We start from the raw sequence: 22,563 nt of genomic DNA, 5'->3' as shown, positions 1-22,563 counted from the left end.
CCCAAAAAAAAAATCTCTACAAAGCTTTAGATATAGAATTGAAATAAACATGAAAGATGTACTGTTTGGGAATTAGTTGCCTTCTAAAGCCATGGGTTTTTCATGTTTAATGCTTTAGGCTTGTTTTGATCTATAGAACATTAGCAGAGAATCTTTAATTTAGATACTGAGATAGATATAAGTTGTTTTCTTTTAAATATTTATTGATTGGTACAAGGTCTCACTACACAGCTTGGACTTACAGTAAATGCATCACCACGTCCAGTTTCAGTGGCCAGCACAGCATACAATACCGGGGATTGAACCCAGATCTTTGCACTTGCCAGGCAGACATTTAGACCACCTAGATATCTCCCTGGCCCCAATAGATACAAGTTTTGAGAAGAGTATTCCTTCTCAAAAGGAATAAGAGAGATAAAGTCTGTCTACGTTATCTCCTTTTGTATACTTCTGAACATTGAGTTTTTCACAAACATTACTAATATTAGTGAATTTAAAAAATGAAGGATCACACTTTTGAAGGTGTGTATTAATTTAGTAAAAAAAAAAAAAAAAACTACTTCTCTATCTACCTTAATGTTTGATGATTCAGGAACTGGTGTCACACTTTCAGATGTTGAGAAAATGATTACATCATAGAGACTGCAGACTGCCAATTCAGTAATTCCAGTAAGAATGATAATGCCCATACAAACCACAAATGCTAAGTTTTGTTATAACAGAGGTATAATCTTCTTATAGTTCAGCTACAGGTGAAAACCACATACAATTAAAACTGCCTTTATTGCCTTACCATGGCAAATCTTTTCACAAAGATCCTAATTTTCCAGATCCGTCTGTTCTCTAGAATAGAAACATGATCAGAAGAGTGGGAGTTAAATTTTTCTAGTATTTAGAAGTTACTATATGTAATAATATATCAATTTGGTGAGAGAGATAGCATTGGGAATGAAACTAAACCATTGTGTTTTAATTCCTGTGCCTTAGTTTCTTCTCGATATTTTAGGATACATGCTGAATACACCTTGGTGATGCGATTGGAAGTACTTAAAAATACTCAATGTGTAATGGGGACTGTACTTTTCCTTTAGGCAGTGTATCATGGTAGCCGGCAAAATTTTGTCCTTCTTGCTATTTTTAGCTAATGAGCACCTCCACTGTTAGCAATTTTTTTTAAACACTCGCTAATACATTTGTTCAGTTTACAGTTAAGTGCAGCTAGCCAGGGTGCATTCTCTAATGGGACACATTGTATAACGTGATGATTCTCCAGTTCAACTCCGAGAAGGAAGTCTTCTTGCACTAATGTTTGTGTTTTGATGGCAAGTGGGCCATTCTGCAGTTTTAAAACTTGTAAAATAAGCAAGGGCTTTTATTTAAAATGTTGAGTATCTACTCTGTGTCCAGCACTCTACTAGTATTTTTTCATATGCCTGAAGAGTCAGGTATTATGTCTTACTTTGAAGATGAGTATACTAGGATAGATTAAATCCACATCTATTAAATGACAGGCAGTATTTTAACCTATGTTGGTCTGATCCTAAAGAACTTACTTTTTTTCTACTCTCCTCTTGTTTCTCAATAAGATATCTTTAGCACTTGAGTACATTTTCCTTTTGAAAATTCTAACACTAATAATAGTTTTATTCAATAATGATTGCAAGTATTTTTTGAAATACATTTTAAATCTTAAAATCTGTGCAATATATGAAGAGAGTGGTATGGCAGTTAGTGAGTACTTTCTGGCTTTCTTCCTTCTGGTCTAAATTAAAAATAGATGATTCAGAAAACACTGTATGTTGAACAAAAATTAAGGCTTTTTCAAGGTCAAATCAAGTAGTGAACTACAAGCTTTTACAAAAAAATCATTAAACGTTTTAACTCAATTTTGTCTTGATAAAAAACTTTTAATGAAAAAGGAACTTTCCACTGAACTGAAAATATTTGCTATGTATTTTAAACTCTGTTAATGCCTCTGAATATGTCCCAAATATAAGGAAAATGTTAAAGTGTTGTTCAGTTCTTTAAACCCATTTTCATGCAGCCTCATATTATTGAAACAAAATATTCAGTGCTTTTTTTCTTTTGTTTCAGTATTCTATGGAGTAAATAACTAAGTGAATTCACAAGTGTTAGTCATTTGTAGTGGTTTATTTACTTATTTATTTATTTCAGTATCAGGGATCGAACTCAGGACCTTGTGCTTGCCAAGTAAACAACCTTAAGCTTTTAGCTATCTCCCTAGTCCATTCATAGAGATTTGAAAGTCGATTTCAGATATTTTTTTTATATTGTGCCTTCTTAAATTACCTCGTAAATTTGGTCTTACAGCTAAATGCCAAAATGAGTGATTGGGGAAGGGTAAAGGAACACAGGGACTCAAATGTTTCAAAGGTAACTGTAAGATATATTCGATACTTGAACTGTAAACAAATACCAAACTTTTTGTCAGTTGCTCTGAGGTTTGCTCCTAACCAATATTTCTATGTTTCACAATAATCTTACTTTTAATGAATTGCAAATTTGTTATAATGGCCCACATTGCTGATTTAATATATTTCTGATGAAGGAAATTTTAGTTATTTTCTTTCCTTTAAACTGCCAACAGTATTTGCTATTCATAGATGTTCCGTCTTCAGTAATGTCTATCAAAGTGTAAAACTAGATGGGTATTTTTTCCCCTTTAAAATGGAATGGTCTTTCATTCTGCAGTGTTCTTAGGTGAATTCTCTTGTTTAAGAAGCCAGAATACAAGAGAGTGCTATATTAGTGCATTATTCTCCCACCAAACAAGCACTGTTCTGTTGCTACCTGCTTGGCCATTGTTTCTGATTGTGTGTACTTTGCAGTGGTATTTGGATGGTTTCCTGCTCTGCGCTAGCACAAAAAGGCATTTCTGTTACAATGGCCCCTAACCACACAATGACGGCATTAAGGATTTATGTGGAGGTTTCATTATTTTCTCCTCTTTTGTTCCTTCCAGGATGTCTTCCAAGCGACCAGCCTCTCCGTATGGGGAAGCAGATGGAGAGGTAGCCATGGTGACAAGCAGACAGAAAGTGGAAGAAGAGGAGAGTGACGGGCTCCCGGCCTTTCACCTTCCCTTGCATGTGAGTTTTCCCAACAAGCCTCACTCTGAGGAATTTCAGCCAGTTTCTCTGCTGACGCAAGAGACTTGTGGCCATAGGACTCCCACTTCTCAGCACAATACAATGGTAGGTTTCTCATAGTCTATTGTGCCTACACTCACGTTTCTCACCAGTCTACTCCTCTAATAGTTTGGCTTCAGTCCTCTGCTTGGTAATTATCTTGTACTTAATAGCCATACACAAGATTCACTCCTGGCATATTAGAATTCTTTGAAGTGAATTGCTTCCAGTAGGCTGTACAAAAACGTTATTTTGTTTATTTGTTTCTGTTTTTCAAGCATTCTGCTTTTGCCACACTTACCACTTAATTGAAGCAGAAAAGAAGCATAAAATATAACTATACTGCTAAAGTGACACATTTAAAATTAGAAAGGTAAATGTTATAATCTTCCTAATAAAAAAGACTAGTATCCAGATAGAGTTGCGGTGAACTTAGTTCGACTGGTTCCACCGTGATAAGTCAGTGTTTTATTCCTTTTCTACTTCCTCCTGTAGGGTTCCAGGAGTCTTATGATATTTAGAATCTATTTCATAGAAACTGGTTTTCTAATAAGACTACTTTAAATTTTTTTTTCTCGATTTTAGGGAAGGGTCTACAGGGTGTTCAGGATCTCACTACTAGATCAGACTCATATTGATTCTCCTGTTTACAGCCTCCCAAGTGCTAGGATTACAGGTGTGCGCCACCATGCCCAGCTTCAATCTCTGTCTCAGTGGGGATGGAAGCCCCAGCCCCTGTGCCTGCTTGTAGGCACTTTATTCCGCTGAGCTATTTGACTCAATAAGACTAACTTAATTTCTAAGTCAATCTCACACAATTGTGTTCCATGCAGTATCAAACATGATGTTCAAAGTAATGCATTTACCCTGGACCCTGGAGTCTGGCTTACTCCAGAAGATCAGGAACCTGGGGCTTCCAAGTCAAGAGGTCCGATGGCAGCATAACATCTTTGTCTGAATTCTGAACATGACACCTAAGCACAGGACTTCTGGATCCTTCTTAGCAACTAGATATGCATAATCGTCATGTTCCCAGGGTGGCAGGGCACTTAACTGCCAACCACCCTGCCTTGGCCACTCCACTATGGCTGCTGCAGCCTTCATGCTTTCTATTTCACAGACTGAGTGCTGTTCATGTGAGCTTGGTTACATCAACAGTGATATGTTGTCATCCAGTCTCATACCTTTAGAGATAACACTAATTCCATTAAATCTCCATTGCTCTAGGAACTTCTTGTACATGATAAATGTACTTAGTGGGGAAAACTGTACACTTGTTCATGTTATCGAATTATGCGACAGAAATTTAAATTAACAAGAAGGATCAAGTATTCCAGTAGCTGTGCATAGACATGATATTTGGACTTTTCATATTGGATTTAAATATTCCCGTTCAGTGTTTTAATCCTCGTGAGAGTATTAAATTGTCTGAGTGCTTTACTGCATCAAGACTCTCTCACCAAGAATTTTTAGATAACGTGTATGTAGCACAGAAGTGGTGTTTTAAGAACTTATTAATACAGTAGTCCCTAATCTTCACAATAATTTAGTGAGGCATTATTATTAATCTTCTATATATAATGAAGAAACAGAGGCACAGAAAGACTAAATAATCAAAGAAAGGAAGAAATATGGCATTCTCTATTGTAATTGACATTCTGTATAGTAGTATTATTTTTTTTTCATTTATGTTTTTGGTACAGGGTCTCACTACACAGCTCAAACTCATAGTGATCTTCCTATTTTTAGCCTTGCCAGTGCTTGGATTACAGGCGTGCGCTACCACAACCAGACTTGGTTGCCAGGGGATGGGGCCAGTGTAGCATGTGAGACTGGGGATAGAACCCTGGTCCCTGAACTTGCCAATGCAGGCACTTAGTCCGCTGAGCTATCACACCAGCCCTGTACTATACTTTTGTTGGTTTATTTTTATGTTACACACACACACACACACACACACACACACACACACACACACACTGGAAAGGAAAAGGTGATGCATAGTATTCAATGTTCAAAGTGTATAAATTACTCTGTTGTAATAATACTGTGTGTGTACACACACACACACACACACACACACACACGGAGACAGATAGACAGAGAGATAGGGAGACAGACAGAGACAGGGAGAGAAAGACTAAATTACTTTCTCTAGGTTACATCTAATCGGTGGGTGAACCAGAGTTTACTCAGATTGTCCAACTGTGGCATTCATTGTAAACCTTATATACTGCCAGATCTTCATAGGATCCAGCGTATTTTATAGTCTCATTATCTAGTGCTTGGTAAATTAAATCATCCTACCCAGAATTCCTTCTTGTTCTTTCTAATGACTTAATGTCAATTAGTGCAATGGTATAACTTTTTTTCTTTTCTTTCAGAAAAGTAAGACTAGAAAAAAGACAAAAATTGAGTAGTGACAAATCAACAGTTTAAGCAGTAAGATTCTTTTGGTACCCCACATCCTGTAGAGCCTTTGCCTTCTCTCAACAGAGTGCAATGGTGAATTCCTCTTGGACTAGTTTTCCTATGATAGTCCTGTGTATATATAATATGAATTTGCTGAGTGGAATGAAAATAGATACCATTAGAAGAATACCAAAAAGAGAAGGTGGTGTTAAGTATGTTCTGAGATGGATAGGAGAAAAGTATATTGTTGCATAAGTTTAGTGGCATGGAGGGGATGCTGCAATTCAGGGAGTTCATATAAATAAAATCATGCAGTTGTTAATTGACAATTCATTGTAACTAAGTATTATTGTAAGCTTCCTATCTGGTACTCAGGCCTTTGTTGGCTGATATAGGAACTGTCCTGAATAAAACACAACCCCTTCCCTCAAGGAACTCCATATACAGAAGAAGTTCTTAATCTGGACGTACTGAAAGAAACTGGAGAATTCTGTGTATATGTGCATATCTCAGTAGTGTTAGAGTTTTCACTGGATTTCCAAATTGACCAGAAATCCAATAAGGTTGAAATTTGCTCTCCTAGAAGTTGGTGTAATTTCTGTACACATGATTCATTTTAGTTGTAATGATATGGAAAATTAAACTTTCACTTCATGTCTATATATTATTTTATGTCTAAATGGTTTCTAAATTTACTTCTACTTCATATGCTTCTCAAATTGATCTGCTTTTCATCTTTTAAGTAGACAGTTGGAGGCATTGTCTATATGACCTCAAAATTTCAGTTTTTCTTTCAAACCTTTCTTCCAAATTCCACCAGACTTGGATTGTTTATCTCACTTTCAACCTGTGTGTCCTTTCACTTACACAATTTTTTTGTGTGTGAAACTCCTTAACTTAGCAAAGTCTGCCAGCAAATTAATGTCAGTCCATGGCTTTGTTTTCCTCTCTTTCCATATTCTGCTGTAGATCCAAAGCTTCAGTAATGTCAAACTTTTCACATGTACTTACGGACATAACAGATGGCTTATGAAGGACATACTTTTATTCTTCATACCTGGAGAACTCTTCAACTTTTACCTTCCTGGTAAATTGTGTTTGTCCCAAAAGACTAAATTAAAAGATTGCTACTTCTTGGGTGCTTTCATTGATTTCCCAAGATAAAATTGCAGTGACATTATTCTTCTATTCGTGACACTCTTTTATAGTCTCTCTCATGGTCTACATTATAATTTATGTGTTTACTTATCTACCTTTCTATGCATTATATTTCTTTTCTAAAGTCCAGTTGTGTGTGTGTGTGTGTGTGTGTGTGTGTGTGTGTGTGTGTGTGCTTCTGAGGTCTAGCATATAATGCATACTAATTTATGGCTGAGCTTATATGGATAGATAAATAGTAGATATGTTCTGGGTATAGGAAAAGATTCTAAATCATGATCACTATGTATATTTTCTAGAAATTTTAGATCTAGAAAGTAATATAGTACTAGATATTCACAAAGCAGAATGTCATGGTGTATTCAACAGTGAAACTGATTAAGATGTATTTGACTAATTTATCAAAACTATTAAATGTATTTATAGTACTATTATTCGATACAAATGCTTGTTCCTTCTTTCTTTTTATGTACCAGGCCATTGTTCTGTTCACAATAGGTTCTTTTATTTCAGTAAGGAAGTACATTTTCTTTTTTTTTTTTCTTCTCAGTATCTTTGAAAACAGAATGTTTCATCATCTTTGTATCAGAGTCCAATTTGAGAGAAAAAAAAAGGCATATTTCATTGTGTATTTATGTGTGACATTTGTATGAAATTCTTGAGGAAGAAAGATTTGGGAATGTGTATATTTTGTATGGCCCAAATAGTTGTGACGTGAGGTAAAAACCACTGAGTGATTCTTACAATGTTGCCTTAAGGTTATAAAAAGATACTGTGAGTAAAAAGCTTAAGTTGGAAAATACTTCCTGAGATAAAAATTCCACAGTGTTGGCCTGGGCAGATGGCTTGGCGGTCTAAGTGCCTGCCTGCCAAACGCAAGGACCCAGGATTGATCCCTAGTACCACGTGCTGTGCCGGCCCCTCACCAAGCCTGCCACAGAATCTGGGCGTGGTGGTACACACCTGTAATCCCAGCACTGGGGAGGCTAAAACAGGAAGATCACTATGGGTCTGAGCTGTTGCGGAGCAAGACCCTGTACGAATTTTTTTTTTAATTGCACAATGTTAATGACATACTATCACAATACACACAGCTTCAGAAAGGGAGGATTATAGCTTTATCTGGCTCAAATTCAAACATTGGCACTTCCACACAAATGATCCTGACTCCTCAAAATCACTATATGATTGTGTCCAGGATGTGACCCCATGTCATTTACCAAGAATGTGAACCCCAGAGGGAACAGGGTGAAAAGCGAGGGAGGCAGCCTCATCCCAAGCAGCTGAAGAACACGGAGCAGTCATTGAGTGCTCATTTTCTGTCTGGTTGCGTGGTACTTCTGCTGGTGACATTGTTGTTCCAGTGTCAAATGTGATGTGAAATGAAAGTCTTGACCACCTGTGGTTCCTGAATAATCAGTTGTCTATTTTTTGAAAGCATATTCTGTCTCAGCCAAACTCTTTTGATTCCTTAAGCCACTCTTGTATTGAATGCACAATATAATATTTTCATTAGAAACTTTGAAGTAGCTCAAGAGATAGCTGAATTTTGCTATGCAATATTTACATGTGTATATTTCTATATTTTGCATTGCTTAGGATGTAATCCAGGGCCTAACGCATGCTAGGAACTTGCTGTACCAATATGTTGCACCCCAGCCTTCAGTTGCCCTGACCCACTTTATGTGAGGCCTCTCTGTGCTGCCCGGACAGATTTGAAACCCTTGGGCTCAGGTCATCCACCTGTCTCCACCTGTGCCCAACTGTGTATATTTTTTTCATATTTAAAAAGCCACTGGATTTGGAAGCCTCACATTATTTACATGTCATGTATTGTTTATATTGATGGCATTTCCTGGAATTCTTAAAACCCTCTGGGGTGTATATTGTCTTAGTTTAATAATATGTATGTATCCTAAAGTTAATAGATTTAAATGTTGCAGGGACCCTAATATAAAGCATAATCCAGTGTGAGTTAGTTTATCCCTTAAGTGCATTAAAAGAGGAAATAGATTTGTTTTTAAGTTAATCTTTAATAACATTTAGACATATAGTAGACACCTAGGTAGAGTATTACAGTCAAGCTCCAATGAATGCAGTCGAACTTAAGGCTTGAAAAAAAATCACTCAGTGCACATGACAAGGACAGGCTCTTTATTGCTTGGGCTCACTGTCAGCACCCAGAATTCTTTATTTATACAGTATATTTTTTAATTGCTGTATTATTTCTGCAATTAGAGCTACTTGTTTTTATAAATTGTGCTCAGCATCTAAGTAAGTTCATTGTATGTTTTGGAAGTTTGTCTAGGATAGTGTTATGTATGAAATATTCAGAAAATTTAAGGAGGAAAAGAGAAAACTGCATGTGTGCCTTAAAAATAAGTCTCAGAATAGGACCTTAATTATGGTGTGGTAAAGATTGCTATTTTTATATGGTGCTGTTTTATATGCTTTTCAATTTCTGGTTACCTTTGTGTATCAAACTTAGCGTAAGTTATTGTGATGCTATAAAGCACACCGTTGTTAAGCCAGTGTGGTTATGGTGCCAGTTCTAATAATGAGAATTTCATTGTTTAGGGAGAGCTGTCTCCTACACTCTAGACAAAAGTGTAATTACTTTTGAACGATGTGGAATGTGCTCAGTTTAATAGCATGGAGAATAGATTCAGAGAGATTCAGATAGAGTAAGCTTGCGAGCCATATGTGCAGGGTGGCAGTTTAAAATTATGATAGTAGGCAGGATAATGCTACACACACACATACCCGATTTCACACAGTTTATCTATAAACTCTTGTTTCTCTGAGAGATAGCCTTGCTTATCTGAACAAGGCCCATTCAATTGAAACAAGGTGAAAAGAGTGACAAGTTCATATTTTTTATGGTAAATTGATGTTTATCATACAGTGAAATTACATTGCTACATTTTTCTATACACATTGTCAGAAAATACCATATGAAGATGTTTTCTAGATATAATCCAAAACTTGAATTAAAATGTAAGTAGTTCTAGCTTTATATTCACACTGTTTTTGGCAACCAAAACCCCCAGGTCTAGCAAAAATAGATTGTGAAACACCACTGGTAGAAGTGAATCAAAAGCATTGTATAAGCTTTGCAATAATTCATGTTCCATTGTCGTACCGCTCTACTCAGCCTGGTGTTAGGAGAGTGTCTGATAGGAAGTTCAGAAAATCTTTACTCATAGGCCCTGCTATGGAGTTTAAAGTTACGCAGGATGTGAGAAATGACGTGAGTATATGCTTACATGAAAAAAACTGGGCTGGGGAGATGGCTCAGTAGAATAAGTGCTTCCCTGTTAAATGCAAGGGCCTGAGTTCAATCCCTGGCTCAGCAAAAACAAACAAACAAACAAACAAACAAAAACAAAACAAAACAAAAAACAACAAACTGCTATGTGGAGTTGTGAGATTGTTCAGAACACTTAATAAGGGCCTACAGTTCACTTCCCAATGCAGTGTCATGTAGTGATAGAGGAATAAAAAGAACTCTTTTTTTTTTTTTAAGAAAAGATTTCCCTAAGTAGTTTGGAGTGGTCTTGTACCTACTGTCTAGTCAGGCTAGACTCTGGTGCCTGGGGATCCTCCAGCTTCAGCTTCAAGAGTGCATAGAAAAACTTTAAATGTTGCAATAGTGTATATCGTTGCTGTAAAAGATTTGTTCTAGTGGAATTTAATGTCTTTTATTGACTGAGGTGTGTTGCAGAAAGATGCAACTTGGATTTGCACATTGACTGTCAGCAAAAAGTAGGAAAGAAGCTAGTGTCTTTCCTCATGTAGCTCTTTGTACAGTATGAAAGTAAGATTATGTACAAAACTCACTGTAATATAAAGTTATAACATTAATGCATGAGATTCTCAGTTGAAAAGTAGTTCTTGTGAAGATAATATATATGTTAATTGAAATTGTTTCCAGCAGGAAATAATTGCTATTTATCTAAATATATATGTAATCAATTATCATTGATACAAGGTGTTTATACTAAAGTATGGCTTTACAGTTTCCTTAAGGATTTTTTGTAGTTAAAATAACTCAGCAGAAGCAGACAAGGACTACCAAACACAAGGTATACTGCACACCTTTTATATAAGATGTGGAGAATCTCGTAAACATGTGGGCCTCACCTTAATAGAGGCAGAAACAAATTCGTAGCTGTAGGAGTGTTCAATGATTCCTCTCTTTTATCTTTATCTGGGTGACCACCTTGAACACAGAGGAAAGAATGAGGAAATACTTGGCTGAGATGCTGGAAATAGCAAAGATGCGAAAGAGCAGCACCGGACACTGACAGCAGTGCTCTTCCTGGCTTGTGAAATGGACAGACGGTCATGTATATCTCATTGTGTTATTCAGAACAGAAAGATTATTTCTATGTGGAAGTTAATACTCATGAAATGTTTGCAGGAGCACTTCATTCCCTATCTTCGATGTTTTGTTTTCCATTCTTCCCTCCTTGGCTCCTGTCTGCCTTTCTCTTTCACTTTGCATATCAGAAAGCCTTCTTAATGGATCATCTTGTGGCTCTCAATAGTGCCATTATGAGGAAGGGAGATGGGGTCAGACAATCAGCACCATTGTCCTCCCATAGGGACTTCCTTCCTCTTTACATATATTGGCTCTTGGGAGTTTGCCAGACTTTCCTACAGCCAGCATAGAGTTGTGCTACTACTGCGTGTGAATCATAAAGATCCAGTCGTTTTATGGTAAACTTTTCACTGTGTTTTAGATAAAAGGGACAGGGTAATGAGCTCTGCACAACCTATGTAATGCCTTTCTCTAATTTATTCTATGATTGTATTACTTTTTCTTTCAGGACTCATGACTGATAATAAATAGGAATTTATTTTTAATATTCTTTGTTGACAAAATAAGACTCAGAATACTGTATGGTATTCCACAGAACTTTTGGCAATTATACCTAGTGAATGTGAATGAGGAACTATCCCTATATTCTCCATGTACCTGTTACTAGCTTCCATTTATTTATTTATTTATTTATTTACTTATTTTTGTGCAGGGTCTCACCACATAGCTCCAACTCATACTGATCCTCCTGTTTTCAGCCTCCCCATCACTGGGATTACAGGTGTGCACCACCACACCCGGACTCCTTGTACCTTTCCCGGGGGCAGGGCTGGCGTGGCATGTGATGCCAGGGATCAAACCCCAGCCCTATGCTTGCCTAAGCAGATGCTTAGTCCACTGAGCTATCTCATCGGCCCTTAGCTTCCATTTTAAGTCAATAGCATTAATTACTTTTTCTCCAGTTTCTGGTTACTTAAATTATTTTGTTATTTTCAATTTTCTTTCTAAAATTTTTGATGCAAAGTATGAGAAACAAGGAAGAATATTCATGTAACTCTGATGTATTACTGTATGAGTAGAAGTAATAAAAAAGTTTGTATTTCTTAATATTTCTTGTTTACATTTTCAAAGGACAGTCACCTAAGAATCCAAAAGAAACAGTACTTATGAGGTATAGATGCCTGATTTGGGGATATGGAATCAAATTGGTAGGACTCAGAGCTGTCCGTGGCAAAACATTTCAAGTAATGCTTATAATTTATTCCCCATTTGCTTTATCAGTCAGAAACAGAGGTCTTTTGTCCCTTAGAAATAAAAAAGTGATCTTTGTAAGCAGCATCTGTGGAATGCACTTTATTTAGGTGTTAAGAAAGAAAATCATAACATTGTATAGTTTTTAGTACAGTTTGCTTTTTCACATATTATGTCTATTAAACATATATAACTCTCCTGTAAGAGTATAAACAGAAAAATAAAAGGATTTTGAGGTGGTAATTTAAAAAAATAAGGGTTTCTGTGTAATAGAAAAATCTAAGAGGTAGACGAGAAGGGGATGATGGTGATTATTACTATTATTGTTGTTGTTTGTTTGTTTGTATTTTTGAGACAAGGTCTCACCATGCAGTTCAGACCGACCTTGAACTCATTTTTGTAGCCCATGCTGGTCTTGAACTTGCAAAGATCCTCCTGCTCCAACCTCCCGAGTGGAGTGCTGGGATCATAGTCGCATGCACTACTATGCCTGGGGAAATTATTTTCGATAAAAATGAATTTTTTAAGTAATGTCAATCTGAAGTGAGAAAGCTTAGAATAAACAACGTTAGTAGTCACATTACGTGAGTTTAAAAATCATTACTGCTCATGTAAATGCAGTCAGGTGTAGGATATCATGGTTCAATCGCCACCTCTATCTTCATTACCAGACCACCCTTAAGCCAGCCTGAGCCAGCCACACACACACACACACACACACACACACACACACACACACAAATAATAATAATAATAATAATAATAATAATAATAATAATAATAAACTTTTGACCCTGGGAGATAGCTCAGCAGAATAAGTGTAGGGTCCTGAGTTCAATCCTGGTCCCACAAAATAAATAAGTAAATAGTAAAAAAATAAAAATCATTATGACTTGAATATTTCCTTAAAGGTCTGAGATGCCATGATTGTGTTGGCTTAGAGGAAGCATCTAAACTAAATTCCTGGTAGCATTTTTTATACTTCCAGTTTTGATCATCTCAGCCTCTCCCCCTTTTTTTGCTTTAGAATATAAACCCTGGAGGGTTTTCTCCATTTTCTTGGAAAATTCCTTGGTGTTTGAAAGAAATAAATGTAAATCTAACTTGAGTTGACAGTTTTTATTGGTTCATTTGGTTACGTATCTCCTTGGTGCAAAGGCAAAATGCTTTATAAATTTTTCTTTTTCCAGAGGCCATATTCAGGAATGACCCATGTGAGTGGATGAGGGGTAACTCCAAGGAGAGTGGCCTTGACCAGTTCTGTGACTCGGCCATCACGTGAGGAAGGAAATGAGCCCGAGTCGCTGGATTCTGTGTCTTTCTCAGGCAAGGCTGCTTTGGTGGCAGCAAGGCAAACAAACAGTGTTATCATTATAGAGAGAAGCAGTGTTTACTTCAGTGCCACTTCTTAGCTCTTAAAAAGCCAGCCTGTCTCCAGAGAAAACAGTTCATCTTTTTTGTCGATATCACTAAACTACCAAATAATATTCTAAGGGTTAATGAGAAATTTACACTGGAGGTAGGATGTAGCAAGGCAGGTGTATAAATAAATCTAAAGATAACATGTAGTAGCATCGTGTTTATAGACAGATATAAAACATGCCCACATTAAAGTGGAAGACATGTTATTAATGAGTAACAGAAAAATTAAACTTCAATAATTTTAGTGTTAGACTTAAAATGTTCTATTCCTAGTCCCCACGTCCCCATCCCCCTGAGGACCCTTCCATCTCTGTAGACACACATCCTGGAGGAAGGGAAATTTCTGGGCTTTTCCCAGCATTCATCTTCAGGCTTCATGGTGGTGGCCGGAATCCTTTTCACCACTAGAGACAAGGAGCCGGAGAACACACTTCTTGTGAGTGGGAGATTCTGATTTCCTTCGGGTAGAACATAGGAAGCAACTTGGTATTCTGTGAATCTATCTTCTGTCCCATCTTTAGTCCAATGTGTCAAATTCAGATATGGGAGATTTCAAAAGCCACTGCTGTTTAGAATGAGGTATATAATCATGAAGAAGAATTGAAATAGCACTGCTTCAGTGTGTTCTGTGCCTTAGCAGCCCACATTTATTATCTCTGCCAGTCTTATACAACTCACTGAGTTCAGCAGATGTGATTATCCCCAATTTACAGATGGAAAACGGCTTTGGTTAAAGTGACTTGCCTGATGAGTAAGTGATAGGATCTAGGTTCATGACCCTGGAGCTCAAGCACTTAATGAGTGTGCTCATTGCCCCATCTCTAAACACACAGTAACGTCCTCTTCATAGTTTTAAAACCCTTTAGAATGCTTTTGGGACAAGCAGGTAAAACTTTTCTGTTACTTATTCTATCCTAACTCAGTGTTTGGCTGATTTGTATCTTGTTAGATGGTTTTAAGTAGAGCAAGGGTTGGTTATTGCAGAATATGTATAGCAATTTCTGTACAGCCTTTTGCACAACATGTATGATTCCAAAGATACTCACTAAATCTTTAATGCACAGTTTGTATGTAACATGTCAGTACATTTTGTTTGCTCTTTATGAGAGTTGACATACCATGATGCTAAGTACATGGAATCTAATGACAAAATTACTGGGTAAGGGGGGCTGGGGAGATAGCTCAGTGGAATATGAGCTTGCCTGGCAATGCAAGGTTCTGAGTTCGATCCCTGGTACCACAAAAAAAAATTATATAATATATATATATATATATATATATATATTTGGTAAGTTTCAAATTCTTCTGTCTGTAAGGCATTGAGCAAGTCATGGAAAATTTCTTGATCCTATTTTTGATGTTTTAAAAATGGAGACAATAGGGGGCCTGGCCCTATCTCAGTTCTTTAAGTGGCTACTTCCACAAAGCTGTCAGCCTCAGGTTGCTGTAGTTCGATCCCCACAACACTCCAGCCAGCCAAAAGTGCCCTGCAGGCATTCGAGAAGAAAAAAAAATCCTTAAAAATGGAGACAATAGCAACTTGCATCTGAGTTAGGATGTGCTTATAATGTTTCAGGAAGTCAGTCTAGCTAAAGTGCGCTGATACTTGTCACATAACTTATCATCCAGACGATACTCTGTAAATGTTGTTAGTTAAAAATGTGCTTTAAAATGCTTAGGTTCTGTCACTGAAAAGAAAAGCAATCCATTCTATTAAATGTCATATGTATTCATGTAAGAATCCTACAGGATATCCTCAAACTAAGGAAAAATGCTTGGCAATGAGAAATGAAAATAGAAAACTCAAGCTCTTCACATTAAAAAGGTTGTTTTTGTATTTTTAACTATGGAAAAGTGAAGCCATTTCTTTAGCCTGATAGTCTATCAGTCAAATGTTTATGATCAATATATTTATCATAAATAGTTTTCATTAGCAGCTGAATTTTTACCAATTAGGGCTGTTGAATGACCCCTCTCATCTCTATCCATCACCATAACAACAGAAGTCATTAGAAGCCAAGTCAAGCAGAATTCTGACAAGCTTAGGAGACACATAATGGCAAGCGAAGAAGTCTAAGCTCCCCCTTGTCCCATCAGATTCTAAATCATAAAAGATCTTCAATCTTTTCTAAGTTCTTTGACTTCTCCATGCCTTGTTTTCTCCCGTTAGGCTGGAGATAATAAATAACCTTCTCTATATAAGAATTGTTGTAAGGACTAAATAATAAAATTCACATGGTAGGCTTTGCCAGCTTCTAATAGATGCCGCAGTTCTAGTTTGTATTGTGCTGATGAATTGCCGTCACTTCATGGAAAAGAGGACCTTTTTTTAATCAGGCTCCAAACAATTTCTTTTGCTTCTAGTGGCCTTGAAATCCATCACTCACATTTGCCTCCCACATGAAGAAGTTCAGTAGTCTTAGTGCTAAGTTCTGTCCTTATCTTCTTTTTTATTCATATTGAACATGAGGTACAAACTCATTTGAAGGAGAAAGCTCTATAATCTCTTTGGGGCACTGCATCTGTCTTGCTCATTACCATTTCCCTAGAGGCTGGTACAGTGGTTGACACACAGCAAGTATTTCAAAATGTAATCATGACCCTATAACAAACTCAGCCAACTGTAGTCTGCATGTATGATAATGGTGCCTTAAGACTCTCACGTGGCCTGACATGTAGACGATGACGCCATCTAGGTATGTGTAAGCACACTCTGGTTTCTCAGAATGTATCCCCTCCCTTGAGTAGTGACACATGGCTATAGTTGAACATGTGAATGTTTCAGTCTTGTAAACTCACGAAAGACAACCTGAGTGTAATTTTATCTAAATCTAGAAGGCAGGATACTCAGTCCCTAAGTAGTTGATAGAGCTATTAAAAGGGACAAAGATCTTGTGCAGTGCTGTGCACTAGTGAGTGTGCTGGTGGTGAGAACTCTTGCTATCACCCAGCAAAGCCCCATAGCCCTGTTGTCTTCCATGTCATGTTTTTGAAGCTTAATGTACTATGCATGGAACAGTTGCCAGAAAAAAAATAACAGTATCATCACAACAGGAGCAGACAGCAGGTCACATATGAATATATTTTAAAATTACTTCATCTTCCTGATTGAACTTTCTAAAGTTTAATACCCTCCTTCATGTTCCTTGTAGGATATGGCTGTTGTGGACTGTGCTTGCCACTTTGGTTTTATCATGTAGCGTGTCCTGTTTTTGTGTTTGTGTTTTTTGTTTCCACTTTCATTCCACTCTAAAATTCCTATTCGCTGGGGAGCTTTAGAGGTTCTCTCTGGGGCTTAGTCCTTTGTTTATTGGTATTGTGTTTATTGCTTTAGAGTCCTTTGAACTCTCTTCTCTAATTTACCCACAAGAACAGCTTGAGATAATGTAAAAAGGATATGATATGAGGAAAAGGCATAATACAAGTGGATTTTTATAATATAACATCTCGTCTGTCAGAAATCTGACATATTGCATATAAAACTGACATCCTCAACCAAAATGCCTATATCTCCAACTGCTAATTCTTGATGATAAAATATATCTGTGCCTTTGTTTTATTTAATAAAACTTCAACTTGTCATGTCTCTCATGTATCTTATATGATCATTTTATTTAGTGTCATATAAGCTCTTTCCTGTTTGCTTATATCCTATTCAGTGACTCTATAATTATTTTTGTTTTACATAGATAGAAGCACGCCCCCCTTTTTTTACATATGGTGTTTTTGCTTCATGCAGAAAGAACTACACAGATGACATTCTTTTAAAATCCAAATTTTATTCAGTTTTACATTCTTATGTTTATAATGCTGAGTCTATCCACTTTATTGTTTTATTACTAGACTTATACTAGCAAAGATACATCAGCTTTTGTAGGGATAATCTTTAAGCAGAACTTCCTAAGATGAGCTTTGAAAACTATCATTCCTAGGAAAGTAAATCTCGAATCATGAAACATCAGTTTAATCGCTGCTCTTGACAACTTAACACGACAGATTGAAATATAAAAGCCGATGCAAGTGGGATCAATGGATTATCTAAGTCCCTGAACATCTTCTCTTAAATTGGGGGACTTGGCAGAGTGGTTGTGAGAGGAGTGTGTATTGTGTGTTCCTTGTCATGTGCAGAGTATTAAGTTTTCAGAGATTAGCAGTGAGTGGATATGTTCTACCTGGACATGAGGCAAAGAGAGAGAAACTGCAAGGGAGTGAAAGAGGGGAAAGGGAAGAGAGGGATCCAGAGATTTACATGTGAGAACTCAGGGGGCTTTGTCACGGCAATTGTATAAAGTGATATACAGTGCAAATCAACTTGAGCATGTCCCTGGATAGCAGGCGGTTTACAGCCTCCAGGAGCTGAGATTACTGCTTTATCTTGTCATACTAAATTAACGTGGCAGCACACTGTTAAACAGTGGTGACCTCTTCATCAGGGGAAATTGCTGCCATTGCTGCCTAGAAGAGAGATGATATTTAAGGTTTGCTTTCTCAGTTTCTATTTCTGCCTCTGATTCTGCCTCTGTGTCTGTGTCTGTGTCTGTGTCTGTGTCTCTGTCTGTCTGTCTGTCTGTCTGTCTGTCTGTCTGTCTGTCTCTCTCTCCTTCCCCCTTACTCTGTCTCCCTCTCTTCTCTCCTGTTTCCTTTCCTCCTCCCCTGCTCCCTCTCTCTCCTCATAAAACATACTAGGATTAAAATATGGTTGTCTTTAAATTATTATGGAAAATATTTTTATATTAAGATGACAAAAGATGCATGGCCACATTGGATGAAATATGAAAATTGTATTTACTCAATGTTCTATAAATAATATACAACCCTTACATATTTGAATTTAAGAGTATACCTGCTGTTACTTATTTTAATCTGTTTTTTTATTATTCTACAAACACCTCCTTAATATTTGTAAGAGTCCACTGCTCTACCATAAGGTTTTGCTGGTGGGAAAGAGATACGGAGAAGGAGAAATAAGGCTCAGGCACTCATGTATCTGATTGGTCAGGTGGAGGGAGAGCGAACAGAGGATGGAGGGATGAGGGAGGGAAAGGGAGAAGGAGAGAGAAGAGAGGGTGGAGAGTGGAGAGAAGGGAGAGAGGGCAGAGAGGAGAGAGATGAGAGGATGAGAGAGGGGAGAGAGGGGAGAGAGGGGAGAGAAGAGATAAGAGAGGGGAAAGAGAGAAAAAGAGGAGAGAGAGAAAGGGGAGAAAGAGAGAGAGAGAGAGAGAGAGAGAGAGAGAGAGAGAGAGAGACAGAGAGAGAGAGACAGAGAGAGAGAGTCTAGCCCAAGAGAACTAGCAAGGTAACCATATTATTCTATCTTCCCAGAATTTATCAGATATTATTTAAGCCCACCAATTCGTTATAAATTTTTATTAGGAAGGAGTCATACACCAAGAGGGAGATGAGGTCCTAGGACCAAACACTAATCACTAGTTTCTTGTCTAAAGTAGAGATGACAAGAAACTAGACTTTTAGAGATGGAGAAGGGGATCAGCAGGAAAGGATACAGGGAAGAGGAATAATGGGGAAAAATATAACCACAAGATGTTAACTGCACATACCGTGATTCAAAGCTGAATCACATCACTGTGCATCAGCAATTTCCCCTTGTAAATAGTGTGTAGCTCCTTTAGGTTTTTTGTGCTTTATGTTTTGAATATTTACATATAGGATATAAGTTAACAATTTTTATGTTTCTTAAAATGTGAATATGTTGATAAACAACCAAAATCAAATGTGTAATTTTCTTCAGTCAGTAAGTGCTATTAGAATTTGAGTCAATGTAGCAGCCAAATTAGACTTCCAAATAACATATCATAGACGCTCATTTCATACCTCCCCATCTCAGAACTGCAGCCTTTAAGGATAGCTCTGTGGACTGCTTCTCCAATAACCTCTAGAGCACGCATTCTTTAACCTAAGTACTAAATCACGTCCAGGGAGTAAGATGAGCTTTGTGGAGTCTGTGAAACTCCTAGAACTGGGTGATATATATGCTCACAAATTTTTCCAGAGACAGTGTCCATAGTTTTCATTATATTCCCTAAGGGCCCTGAGAAACCAAAACAGATTATTGCTTCTCTAGAGCTTAATTCTGTCTTAGGGTATTACTGGGGTACATCCTCACACTGGGGCTATATATCTAGCAAGTGAGATACTGACTTACAGGGACAGCTGTGAGCCTGCTTATTTTGTGAGAAGTATATTCTCTTAGCATCCTCAGAGAATGTTCACAGGGATTCCATGCTAGAATTTCTTCTGTGATCTACCTATTGCTATTGACCACTAAAACAATTCATCTAGCATTCTTTTCTCTACATTTTGAGTCATTGACTCCCTGGAATCCTACTATAGGGTTGAAGATCAGCTCTCTGGTATCCTAGATTCAGGGTCCAGTCTCTAGAAATGCAAAAGCTTATGAGGAGTGTGGAACAAGGACAATATTTTCCTTAAATCTTGATGTTGATTCACCTTTCTTATCATGTGTCTCTGCCTTTTCCCCAATTAGGCCTGTTGTCAGAACTGTGAAAAAGAGAAAACATAATTCATTTAAGAGGGACTTACCTAACTAAATCCATCCTAAGACACACTGGTACTGCACTATTTGACTAATGCAAGATTTTTCATGTCATGCAGTTTGCTTATACCCAGGGTCATTAGCATTGTATATTTTCAAAGAAAAGAAAATATGAACAAAAGTGTTACCATTACCTTATTTAGGAGCTAATATTAAAAAGTTTAATTGAAGTTAGTCTTTTATTCCTTCTTCACCACCATAATTTCTTCTTTCTGTTTCCACCATCAGATTTTTTTTTTCCTGTTGTTGTTGTTGTTGTTGTTTTTGTATTTTAGGGAAGGGTCTACAGCGTGTTCAGGGTTTCACTACTAGATCGGACTTGTAGTGATTCTCCTGTTTACAGCCTCCCAAGAGCTGGGATTACAGGCATGTGCCACCACGCCCAGTATGTCAGTGCACCCTGGGGGCAGGGCCAGGATGGCAGACCCAGGGATTGAACCCCCAGCCCCTGCCCCTGCTTGCAGACTCTTTAATCGGGTGAGCCCTTCCACCATCAGATTTGATGCAGTAGCCACTCCTTTCATTAATCTAGATAGTGACTAAGTAACTACTTTCTCCTGTATTTCTCAGCTTTTAGCATTGAGCAGTAATTCATTTCATTGCATTGAGGACTGAGAAGTTAGGTGATACAGCATCATCAGAGTTTGAGGCTTTTCTCTATCTTCACTTTCTGTTCCCCTTTTCAAGGAACATATATATTTATTTAGTACTGGATCTCACTACATAGCTTGGTCTAGGATTACAGGTATATACCACCACACCTGGTTTTGGTGACCTGTAGGTTATGCAGTGCCAGGGATTGAACCTGGGTCTTTGCGCTTGCCAGGCAGGCTCTTAGACCACAGAACTATCTTCCAGCCCTTCCTGCATTGTTAAATTGCCAATGATAAGTTCGGTTTGGGATCTTCCTGCCTTGGCCTCCCAGAAAGTTTACATCATAAGCCTGTACCATCATCTTGGGGTTCATTTGCTTTTTAAGAGATAGATTAGGTAGAACACAAAGGCATTGGATTTGACAAATACAGTTAACTAACTTATATAGAGATCATATGGAAACTTTTAAGAGCTTATACTATTGAGTAATTAAAAGAAGAATTACGAGTCACAAGTCAATACTTACTGTTGCGGTATGACAGCATAAATGTTGTCTAATAAAGCTTGTATGAAATGATCAGAGTCTTAATGTTAGGGAAACCTGTAACTTTGAATGACTTTTTTACTGAAAAGAATAAATAGGAGGAAATAGCCAGTTATTCAGAAGCATAAAAATTATAATCACGCAACTCCAACCTAGGCATAAAAGCAGAACAATAGTAACCTGAGACAAAATTAGGCAAACATTCCTCTAGATTAATGAATGAAAATCCAAACATATATCTACAAAATTGGAAAAGATAAAGTAATATCATTACAGTTATGAAGACTGTATAATCAGTTCTAGACTCCTTAAAATCATGTGCTAAAGAATGCCTGTTCCATGCAATGTTCAAATTAGTGTTTATATAACCAAATCATTTCAGAAAGCATATCAATTCTACTTTTGATAGTCGTATTCCATATGAAATTTTTTTAAATTAATTTTTTTGAGAAAGAAATGGCAATGAGACAGTTTCAAAACTTGTTAGTAGGACAGTTACAATAATTAATACATTGCATATTGTTGTCTCATAGTAGTTACTCAGAGTACAAGATGTACACATGGTATGTTGTCTAAACAATATTAGTACAAATCTTTCTTCTCACTGAACTAAGAGAAAATAGCTGTGTGTCTATCCTAATTTGTATATACAGATATATATTTCAGTTCAAAATGGTCTTTCATTTATCCCCCTTTTTGTTTAATTTTGTCAGAGATGGGTATTCCACTGCCATTCAAATATTGTAGGTGCATAATAAAAGGTTTTGAGAATTCAATTATATTGTTCCAAAAACTGGTTATTTTTTTCTTACATGATGTTTTCCATGTTTAATTGTATAATGTAATATAACTCCTACATTAAATTTATTAATGGCAGTAGTATTCTATTGAATGTATTTGTAAATATTTATATATGAAGTTAATTAATAAATTTAAGAATCATGTTGAAATGTATCATTTTGTAGGATTATGAAGAAAATCAGAAACCTCAATAGATTTTATTCATGAAAGACTTTCTTTCTGTCAAAGAATAATCTCCGGGGGCTGGAGAGATGGCTCAGTGGTCTAAGGCACCTACTTAGAACAAGCTTGGCAAAGCATCAGGGACCGCGGTTCAATCCCCCAGCACCACATG

The 22,563-nt window shown here is 37.1% G+C and overlaps 1 protein-coding gene across 1 annotated transcript in view; it reads left to right on the top strand.

Annotated features, from left to right (window-relative positions):
* The window catches only part of Sox5 (SRY-box 5), a 419,324-nt gene that overhangs the window by 50,990 nt on the left and 345,771 nt on the right, over nt 1-22,563 (top strand). The window contains exon 2 of the mRNA XM_004634556.2: nt 2,984-3,215. Coding sequence (XP_004634613.1) covers nt 2,984-3,215 — 232 coding nt within the window. The remainder of the gene's footprint in view (nt 1-2,983; nt 3,216-22,563) is intronic.

This window comes from Octodon degus, unplaced genomic scaffold, assembly GCF_000260255.1.
Source record: "Octodon degus isolate 3935 unplaced genomic scaffold, OctDeg1.0 scaffold00064, whole genome shotgun sequence".
NCBI lineage: Eukaryota > Metazoa > Chordata > Mammalia > Rodentia > Octodontidae > Octodon > Octodon degus.
This window is presented reverse-complemented; position numbering and strand designations above follow the sequence as displayed.